This window comes from Onychomys torridus, chromosome 16 (genome assembly GCF_903995425.1).
Source record: "Onychomys torridus chromosome 16, mOncTor1.1, whole genome shotgun sequence".
NCBI classification, from domain to species: Eukaryota; Metazoa; Chordata; class Mammalia; order Rodentia; family Cricetidae; genus Onychomys; species Onychomys torridus.
The window spans coordinates 42,966,672-42,977,303 of NC_050458.1; the positions used below are offsets into that span (position 1 = coordinate 42,966,672).

Consider the following 10,632-nt stretch of genomic DNA (forward strand, 5'->3'; position numbering starts at 1 on the left):
CAGCCACCATGGCCAGTAGAGTAACGATCTTCAGGAGGCAAGAAGGTAATTTGTTCCAGCACAACTAAGTAGCCAGTGTTGGTTCAGACTTCAGGAGTCTGACCCCAAGTGGTTTATTTTAGGCATATTTAAGCATACTGCAATTTGGCGGACTTTCTTGGTGATAATTAACTCAACCCCGTATGCACAATAAAGCTTAAGACATGACTACATCAAAACTCTGTACACGTGACATCTTTCATAAAAATGGGCTCTCACTGGGCGGTGGTGGCGCATGCCTTTAATCCCAGCACTTGGGAGGCAGAGGCAGGTGGATCTTTGTGAGTTCAAAGCCAGCCTGAACTACAGAGTTCCAGGAAAGGTGCAAAGCTACACAGAGAAAAAAAAGTAAAAACAAACAAACAAACAAACAAAAAAAAAAAAAATGGTTTGGGGATTTAGCTCAGTGGTAGAGCGCTCGCCTAGCAAACACAAGGCCCTGGGTTCGATCCTCAGCTCAAAAAAAAAAAAAAATGGGTTCTCTAGATGGACAAATTCACAGTAAGGGTCTAGGGGAGAATCCGGTGTGGTCTTGGCCACAAAGATAGCACAAAAGGTCACCCGGCTATTAACCATGTCTGCTTCCAGCCTTCTGGGTGGATGACAGGTTAGGAATCCCTTCCTTTGAAGGAACAACCCTGTTGTCAGCATTCCTGGCTCCCCTGGAGTGCCTCTCTGCGAGCACAAGGGCCTCTGTGCCCCCTGCAGGCTGTGCCCTGCACCTGAACTGAGTTCACTACCTCAAAGAAGGGCTGTGGAGCTAGTGGTTAGGTCTCTAGGATGAAGGTGGACCTCCTACACTCACACATCCTGAGCCATGTTCCAATGTTCTGTTTTCCTTACCAATGATTTGGGGACCTTCAGGCTGCCATGCCCCATTTCCCTAGAATCACTGATTGATATTCATTGAACTCAAGTCTATGAGCACACAATGGAAGAGAAGGATGAGCAGAGAGGTGGACTTATCACCCCTCACCCCAACCCCCACTCACGAGGAAGCTGTGGCTCTGAGAATGTGCATCTCTTGACCACATGCTGGCTGCCCTCAACACTCCACAAAGGTTCCTGACCTGTGACTCCAATCTGCTTCACTCCCCAGTACTGCCTGCAGAGTGTCGCTGGCATTTCACTGGTCCTCCAGGGCACCCTAGACCCTGCACAACTGATGTGTCCCCTCTGCTCTTGTTACCACCACCACTGTCATCCTAGGAAGTCACTGTGGCTCCTCCACACCTAGAACTCTCCCTCTGGCTTTCTCCCATCCCCAGCCTGTCAGTTTTCCTGCCTTCTCACTGCTTCTCCTACAACACCCTCTTTATTCAAGCCCCCAAAGTGTTCTTTATCACAAAATCAACCCTACTAGTACACTCTCTAGTTCCCTCTGGTTCCTTGTTTCAGGCTCCCATTGCTTTCCTTTTGCTCCATGAGTCTCCTGCATTTATCTTGCAGTGCTCAGGCACAGAAATGACAAACCCTGGTTGGAAAGGTGGCTCAGCAGTTAAGGGTACTAGCTATCCTGCAGAGGACAAGAATTCAGTTCCCAGTACCTATATTAGGCAGCTCATAACCTCCTATAACTCCAGCTCCAGAGATCTGGTGCCCTCTCCCGGTCTCTGAGGGAACCTACACCCACATGCTCAGATACATACATATACATATACATATAAATAAAAACACATCTGTTGCTCAAATTCTAATAGGTCTTGTAATAAAAAAACAAAACAAAACCCAGAGCCAGATATTGGGGTGAAAGCTGAAAGATCAGAGAAGCAGAGCAAGCCACAGATACCACCTCTTACCTCACCAACTCCTCAGCCTAAAAGAATTCAGTTGATAGGCCTCTAGCCAAATGAGCTTCCTCAGCCAAAAAGGCTTTAGTTCCTGTCTACTCACACCTTATATACCTTTCTCCTCCCAACCACCACTTCCTGGGATTAAAGGCATGTGTGTGCATCCCAGTACTGGGATTAAAGGCATGTGTCACCACTGCTTGGCTCTGTTCTCTCTCCTAGACTGAGTCAATTTCATGTAGTCCAGAGTGGCTTTGAACTCACCAGAGATCTAGATGGATCTCTGCCTCCCAAGTGCTAGGATTAAAAGTGTGTGCCAACCACTGTCTGGCCTCTGTTTAATCTAGTGCCTTGTTCTGTTCTTTGATCTTCAGGCAAAGTTTATTAGGGAACACAATATATCACACACACATCAAAGTTTTTGAAAAGAAGAGATGCCTAAGTCCTGAACACCATGTTAGAGGGGCTTGATTTCCTCTAACAAAATGCCTCTGTCTCTGTCCAGAATACCTCCCTAGACTTCTTGCTACTTTGGGGGAGGGAGCATGTTACTGAGTTGCGCCTGACTGTAAACTGTCATGGACCTGGATGAGCACCTCCAATTTCTCCTCCAGCTCCTGAGCCTGCTGCCTCAACTCCTCAGCCGACTTTGCTTTTGCCCCCTCATGCAAACGCTTGGATTCTTTCACAAGGCTGATCACATCCTCAGTGAGGGACACACCTGTGGTGGCTATACTCATGACCCAGGCTCTTCTGCTCATTGCCACAGCAGTGCTGCTAAAGGCTTTCTTTACCTGCTCTCCGCTTTGGGCAGAGATGCCCCCCATGGTCAAGAGATGCTTAGCACTGGCTGCTAAGGCAGGGTTGGCTTTGGCGAGCTTGATAGCATAGATGCTCTGTTGAAGGCATCGCAGGACTCGGTAGCAATTCTCAGATAGCCCATAGACTTGGGGCCCTGAATGAACCATGACCTCCGCAACCATCTTCACTTTGTCCTTGCTGGTTGACACCAGGTGGCTGGCTCTTGTTCTGGCTGACAACTCATTTGTGTAGTCCACGATACCAGTGGAGACACTTGTCACGGCCGCTGCTGCTCCCAGGCCCATCCCCAATGCCAAGAGCCCCAGACTGGCCCCAGCTGTCACAGGCACCAGAGCGAGGCCAAGGAGGGTCAGGACTCCAGACACAGTGCTGGTAGAGCCAGCCACCACCTTGGAGATGGTGCAGTCCCTGTGCACCTTGTCAATCTTGTCTGCAAGGGCACGCAGCTTCCTGATGTGCTCCTCAAGCTCCAGTTTCACTTGAGGAAACTTAGCCACAAACCTCTCCATGTCCTGCAGGTCACGCTGGAGCCTGTCTTGGTCTTCCTCGGCCATGTTTTCTGTGAGGGCATTGAGAGCGTCACGTAATGTGTCTGCATCAGCTCTGTAACAGGCATCAAGGGATTAAGAGAGAGAGTTTAGCTGTGGATTTGGGTCAAGGGTAGCGCGCTTGTCTAATATTCATGGGGTCTCGGTTCCATGCCCAGTGCTATAAAGACAAAGAAAAAGGATGGTTTTTTTTTATAGACTCCATAACACGTGGCCTGTGCAAATGACTGTGGTGATATATTGTGTCCCCCAATATATTGTGCACCCTAATAAACGTATCTGGGGTCAGAGAACAGAACAGCCACTAGATAGACACAGAGGCCAGAAAATGGTGGCACACACACCTTTAATCCTATTGGGAGGCAGAGATCCACCTGGATCTCTGTGAGTTCAAAGCCACACTGGAAACAGCCAGGCATGGTGACTCACGCCTTTAATCCCAGGAAGTGATATCAGAAAGCAGAAAGATATATAAGGCATGAAAACCAGGAGCTAGGCTGGTTAAGCTTTTAGGCTTTTAGCAGCAGTTCGGGTGAGATTCATTTGGATGAGGACTCAGAGGCTTCCAGTCTGAGGAAACAGGATCAGCTGAGGAACGGGCGAGGTGAGGTGGCTGTGGCTTGTTCTGTTTCTCTGATCTTCCAGTGTTCACCCCGATACCTGGCTTCAGGTTTGATTTTATTAATAAGACCTTTTAAGATTCGTGCTACAAATGACAGCATGCTTTCTGTGGCTCCAGCGGGGATTTTACAGACATGCAGCATCTTTTGATGGTGAACATGTGGTAATTGTAAATGGTCCTTCATCAATAATAGAGGATAATGAGTAAAAGTCACATTAAGATGCTCTTCAGGGAACTGGAGAATCGGCAGTTAAGAGCGCTTGTTGCATTTGTACAGGACTGGGGTTTGAACCTCAGCACCCATACTGAAAGGTTCTCAGTCCTCTATAACTCCAAATCCAAGGGATCTGACACCCTCTTGCAGCCTATGTGGGTATATGCATGTATACACATTCATATTCACACACACACACACACACACACACACACACACAAATAAAAAGTAAATAAATCTCCAGGCATGGTGGCACACACCTTTAATCCCAGCACTCAGGAGGTAGAGTCAGACAGATATCTATGAGTTTGAGGCCAGTCTGATCTACATAATGAGTTCTGGGACAGCCAGAGCTAGAGAGAGCGATCTCGTCTCAAATAAATAAGTAATATACTATAATAAATCTCGTTTGTTTGTTTGTCTAAGATGCTCTTGTGGCTAGAGAGATGACTCAGCATTGTTTGTCTTCCAGAGGACCCGGGTTTGATTCCCAGCACCCCATGGGAGCACACCACTGCCTGTTCTAGGGGTTCCAATGCCCACTTCTGGCCTCTGTGGGCATCAGGCACACACAAATACATGCAGGCAAAGACTCATACATATAAAATAGAAATAAGTCTCTTAAAAAAATTTTTTTTTTTTTTTTGGTTTTTTGAGACAGGGTTTCTCTGTAGCTTTGGAGGCTGTCCTGGAACTCACTTTGTAGACCAGGCTGGCCTCAAACTCACAGAGATCCACCTGCCTCTGCATCCTGAGTGCTGTTAAAAAAACACACACACACACACACACTTTTAAAAGATGTTCTTTAGGGGCTAGGGATTTTGCAGCAGGTAAAGTGCTTGCCAAGCATGCATGGAGTCTAGCACTGTATAAAACCAAGCATGGGGTGGTGATATTTTATTTGTGCTTTAATAAAGTTTGCCTGGAGATCAGGGGAAAAGGCCGGCCATTTTAAGTCAACACAGAAGTCAGGCAGTGGTAGCACATGCCTTTAATCCAATCACTTAGCAGACAGGGTCTCTGTGTGTCCAAGGCCATACTAGGGAACAGAGCCAAGTGTAGTGACACACCCTTTAATCCCAGTACCAACCATAGAGACCTGGAGGTCTGTACAGACAGGCCGTGACAAGGAAGTGAGGTAGCTGGGCTAAAATAGCTAATGAGAGGGCAGAACAGCAAGGCAATAAAGACGTGGGTAAGACAGGAAGTAGCTCACATTTAGAAGCTGCAGAGCTGGTGAGGTAAGGTTGGCTGGTGGCATTCCCTATTTCCCTGATCTCTAAGGCTTTCACCCCTATATTTGGCTCTGCGTTTTTTATTTAATAAGACCATTTAGAAATTCATCTACAGCATGGTGTCACAAGCTGATAATTCCAGCACTTGGGAGGTAGAGGCAGGAAGATCAGAAGTTCAAGGTCATCTTTAGTTATGTCTGAGTTCGAGGCCAATGTGGGCTACATCAGACCTTGTCACCAAAAAAAAAAAAAAAAAAAGAAAGAAAGAAAAGAAAAGATGCTCTTAGTGTCAGGAGTTTGATGAAGATGCCTTCTTACTCAAGGGTAGCACTGAGGCCATCTGCACATTTGCCGGGGGTGGGGACAGAGGGGGGGGAGGGGACTCTGCTGATGAACACAGGGAGGCAAGATTGGAGCATATGTCACCTTAATTCATAGAATGTTTGCTAGTGTGATGCTTTGCCCTCAGCTGCTGAGACACAACCAGTAGGCCTGGTCATATCCTGCCTGCCAGGGCTGTCTGCAGTTGCCTGGGACTTTGGCAGGAAGCTCATTCAAACTGAGCAACCCTGACTGAATATTCTAAGCGTGAAAGGCTTCAAAATGATGCCACAGTGGAAAGTTCCTCAGTTGACCTCAGGGGACGGGTCACATTCAAACACCAGAGCGCTAAAAAGAGCATAGAAAGTTAAGATGTTTTCTAAGTGTAAAAAATATCAAAGTGTGGTTCATGTTGAGACTTGGATCTCATTCCCTCGATGTATCATAATTGAAATTTTTTGTTGTTGTTGTTGGAGCTGAGGACTGAACCCAGGGCCTTGTGCTTGCTAGGCAAGCGCTCTACCACTGAGCTAAATCCCCAACCCCGAAAATATTTTAAAACTAGGAAAATTCAGGATCCTAACCATTTCTGCTCCCAGAAACATCCTGTATAGGGTACTCAGTCTTAACCCTGCAGTATATGGTGGGAGCTTTGGTGTATTTCTGACCTCTAGGGAATTGGAGACTAAAGGCATTGACCTCCAGGAGAGTGAAAAACCCTGGGTCAGCCCTAAAGGTAGTGTGTGATCCAGCCCTTTGGTGGCTCTCCAGTTCACTGAGAGACACTGGAACATTCACAAAGCACAATTCCAGGTGTATCCATGAAGATGCTTTGGAAAGAGAATTAGCATGTGGACCAGGGTGCTGGGTGGGGAAGGCACATGGTGAATGGAGGCTGCACCATCCATAAGCAGGGGAAGAGGAACCAGAAAGGGGAGAAGTGCCTAACAGCAGGTGACCTGGACAACTCGGCCTCAGATACAAAGTTCTCCCAGGCTCCATCTTCTGTCAGCAGCAGCTGCAGATCTTCCCTACCCGGCGGCGTGTGCTGGAGGTACTCAGCGGCTTCCTCAATGAAGTTTCTGCTCCCTAGTTGGGAAGGAGAACGAGGTTAGAGGACAGAACGGAAGAGCTTGAGTGACTGCAACCAGAATCAGCTTCCCAGGCTGTCCTGGTCCCACCTGAGGAAGCAGGATAGGGAGGGGATAAGTCCTGGCTCTATTCCCCAGGAAGGGACCTGATGTTAGAAGGGTCCTGTATTCCCCCTGGGGTCTCCCCTTCTCTGTTCTCAACTTCTCCACACTCAGTAATGGAGGTCTAGGCCGCAAACAAGAAGAAGCCAGAGGAATGTAAGTACCTGGGGAGCCCTCGCAGGCTGATGGCTCCATGGTGTCAACTGCAGGGTCTCTGGTCCAAGCTGCAAGGAAGAGAAACCAGATCATGCGACGGAGCTGGAACAGCTGCTGAGAAGGCAAGCCATTAGGGACTGTGTCCCTCCGGTCCCTCCACAGCGTCTGGCAAGGACCCGGCTTTCAAAGTGCTTCTCTTCCATGGGCTCTGCAGAAACCAACTAGTCATCTGGTTCTAACTACCCACCTCAGGCCCCCTGCTCCAGACAAGGCAAAGGCCTCCTGATCCAGGAGGGTCAGCTGATGATGAACCTGGGGGAGATAACCGAATTTGGACACAGAAAGCAAGAGGAGGAGGTATGCTCCATGGGTAGGAACACATATGTGAACTAACAACAGGGACTAACTTTTATTGTCTGGGACACACAAGGCTCCTTGGACATATACCTCATTAGGTGATTGCACATGTACCATGAGATAAGAAGCACTGTGGCTCCGTTGTAATGGAGAAGGAAGCCCATGAAGTTAGCTAACATCCCCAGTCTTTGTAATAGTGTTAGAGCTAACTCAGGATCCCAAACCATTCTGAGCCATGTCCCACCCTCTGGTGACTTAGCTCAGGTCCCTTAAACATTCAGCAGGATGTCTTCCTATCTATGTGCAGTATATTGTCAACAGTTTCCCATCCACAGCAATGCCTGTGCCCTGCAGGGTACAAATTCACCAGTGCCCCTGGGCTCTCCCAAGGCCCACACACTCCTTGCTTCTACAGGATCCTGCATCCAAGCAGGCCCTAAAATCCTGCCATATCCTATCTCTTTCTATACTTGCTCCGGGCTGCCCAAACCCATCTCCAATCCTCCCTAACCATTGGACTTCATATCATATCCAACCCTTCATGTAAACAGTAGTGCAACGAACATGCCCCTTGAATACTACTTTGCCTGCATTTCAGAATATTTCCCTAAGTTCTGTCTAGAGGGCTGGCAAGATGGTACAGTAGATAAGGGTGCTTGCAGCTAAAGCTGATGACCAGAGTTCAAACCCAGGTCCCACATAGTGAAAAGAGCTGACTCCCACAAGTTGTCCTCTGGCTTACACACACACACACACACACAAACAAACAAACACAAACACACACATATGTGTGTATGTATGTATGAATATATATGCATATATATTTCATATATGAATGCATACATACATACATGAAAAATAAATCTAGGCTGGTCTGGTGGCACATGCCTTTAATCCCAGCACTCTAGAGACAGAGAGGCAAATGGATCTCTGTAAATTTAAAGCCAGCCTGGTCTACATAGCAAATGCCATGCCAGCCAGGGCTACACAATGAGACCCTATTCCTAAAAATGAAACTGAAACAAAACAAAAACAAACAAACAAACAAAAACACTTAAAAAAGGTAAAAAGACACTGACTGGCTTCCTTGGCAGAAAGCTGAAAGTTAAAAGCAGTAATTCCATTGCGCTGGGATGGTGCAGCGAGTGCTCAGGAAGAACTGCTCCTTATGGTACTTTCCGGGCACACAGCAGCCTGGCAGAAACAGTGACAGGCCTGCAGATGTCCCACGAGTACCATGAAATGGCACCTCCCTTCGCAGGACGGCTGTCCCTTTGTTCCTTCATCTTCGGATTTGATCCTGCCTTGGCTCTATGTGTACATGTGGTACACTGAGGCACATTTGGTCTAGCACTTCATTACAAGGCTAACTTCCACAGGGTTCATTTAACCAAGACTTGCCTAGCTCCCCCCACCTCTTCAGGGCTCAGTCAAGGCACCTACCAGCCACCATGACAGAGAACCCTAGTTCCTACAAGAAGCAACCAAATGAGGAGGTCCCAGGGCCCCTAGAGTCTCTCAATCTGTCTCAGAAGGTTCGTTAATATTCTTCCCCTTCATAACCAGATAATCTTCTCTGTTCTCCGTTATCACTTTTGTGACTATTCACTCCCCACAAGGCAGAGAGGTTGATATGCAAGGAAAGTTTCCATTCTCCATTCTTTGGCCCCTCAGTAAAGCCTTGCACTGACCTGGTCGTGGGCCGCAGCTGGATGCTAATGTGGGCACGCTGGCCCTCTTGAAGGGGCCTGTGGCTCAGTTCATAGGAAGGCTGTTCCAGGAAGGACAGAGGCCACACTGGGGGAAGTGGAGCCAGTGGCAGCCCTGCCCTGATCCTGGCCAGCTGTGTGGCTCTGATAGGAACCCTCTCCCCCCCCACCCCCCGAGCTGGGGCCTGAGCAGTTCAGCAAATCCTCCCCTGGCCAATGAGTTTAGGGCATCCTCCCTGGGCAGGGAAGGAAGGACTGAAGACAGCTTGCTCCTTCTAGGGAGTCCTTGATGACCTCTCGGGGCCAATTTGAGGCCCTTTTAGTCAGCACACCAGTCCCTGAGCTTGCTGTGGCCCCTCCCTTCCTCCCTCCCTCCCAACTATTCCCTGCTTCCACCATAGACCTTCAAGCTATCTGGCCTCAGCGACCATGACACTTCCATGTCTTTGCCATGGCTGACCCTCCCCTGTAGTGTCTTCCCTGTTCTGATCTCCCTGCTCCCTCTGTGTCCCACAGTCCAATGCCTGCTCTCTCCCATTCCCGATGTAGTCAGGCGGCAGTGGTGCATGCCATTAATCCCAGCACTCAGGAGGCAGAGCCAGGTGGATCTCTGTGAGTTCAAGGCCAGCCTGGACTACAGAGCGAGATCCAGGAAAGGTACAAAGCTAAACAGAGAAACCCTTTCTCAAACAAACAAACAAACAAACAAACAAACAAAAAATATAAATTTAAAAGCCAGACTAGTGGGGAGCTTCAGACCAGCCTGGGGTTCCTAGGGAGACACTGTCTCAAAAAAACAAAACAAAAAAAAACAAAACAAAACAAAACAAGAAACCGAACAAAATTCTGAGTTAGCCTGTGCCTCCTCACATTCAGTGTCTCTCCACCCCCATGGTCTACCCGGTGATCTTACGGTGACAGTTGAGATGGCTCTGTGGATAATGTTTGGCAATGTGCCCCTCTTGGGTCCCACACCTGCTGCCCTTGCCTATCCAGATACTCAGGACAGCTTCTGCTTTCTACCTCCGTCACCCACAGACTGACGCCAGGAGTCAGGGGAGATGCCGGCCTGTGTGTCCAGGTAACCAGTCTGGACCCCTTGGCAAATCACCTGGAGCCTCAGTTTCCCTCACAGGACCTGAAACAGAAGAGATTCTCAAAAGAGGGTTGGATAAGGGCCCTCTGAGCCCCTTGTACCTCAGGAGCCACACTTTGTCCCCATCAGATGAGCAGGGGCGGAGCCAAGAGTCAAACTGATATAGACCGCCATTTTGACATGTGACCTTGGCGAGCTCCCTTTTTGCTTATGGTTATTTGGGGGTCATTTTTCCTGAAACTACCCTTCCATCAAGTCTTCCCCCTTCACCATGATTGACATTAATTAACTCAACAGCCAGACAAAACTACAGCAAGGTACAGAGCCAGGTAAATGTCTATGTGAGCAGCGAGTCTGCAGTGATGGAGACCCTCTCTGATCAGAGTGTAGAATAGACCACAACAGGTCTCTCGAGCAGTCTTGGGTGGAACAGCCTGGACTAGACAGCAGACTCACTTGGCGGGATAGGGCATAGATGAACCCCAGAAACTCCCAGACATCTGAAGATCTGCCACACAACAGCCCAGCTT

The 10,632-nt window shown here is 48.5% G+C and overlaps 1 protein-coding gene across 1 annotated transcript; it reads right to left on the bottom strand.

Moving 5' to 3' along the window:
- Window positions 1–2,377: 2,377 nt before the first annotated feature.
- LOC118596811 (apolipoprotein L2-like) lies at window positions 2,378–6,979 on the bottom strand. Its single transcript, XM_036207711.1, has 3 exons — window positions 6,949–6,979; window positions 6,551–6,680; window positions 2,378–3,254 (listed from the first exon to the last, which is right to left on the bottom strand). Exons 1-3 carry the CDS (start codon window positions 6,977–6,979, stop codon window positions 2,378–2,380), a joined length of 1,038 nt encoding a protein of 345 aa, XP_036063604.1.
- Window positions 6,980–10,632: the final 3,653 nt, after the last annotated feature.

Coding starts and splice junctions, on each gene's coding strand:
- LOC118596811 (XM_036207711.1), bottom strand. CDS start 6,979: ATGGAGCCATCAGCCTGCGAGGGCTCCCCAG. Junction 6,681..6,948: donor AGCCTGCGAGGGCTCCCCAG/GTACTTACATTC, acceptor CTTCCCAACTAG/GGAGCAGAAACTTCATTGAG. Junction 3,255..6,550: donor TCTGAGGCCGAGTTGTCCAG/GTCACCTGCTGT, acceptor TGCCTGTTACAG/AGCTGATGCAGACACATTAC.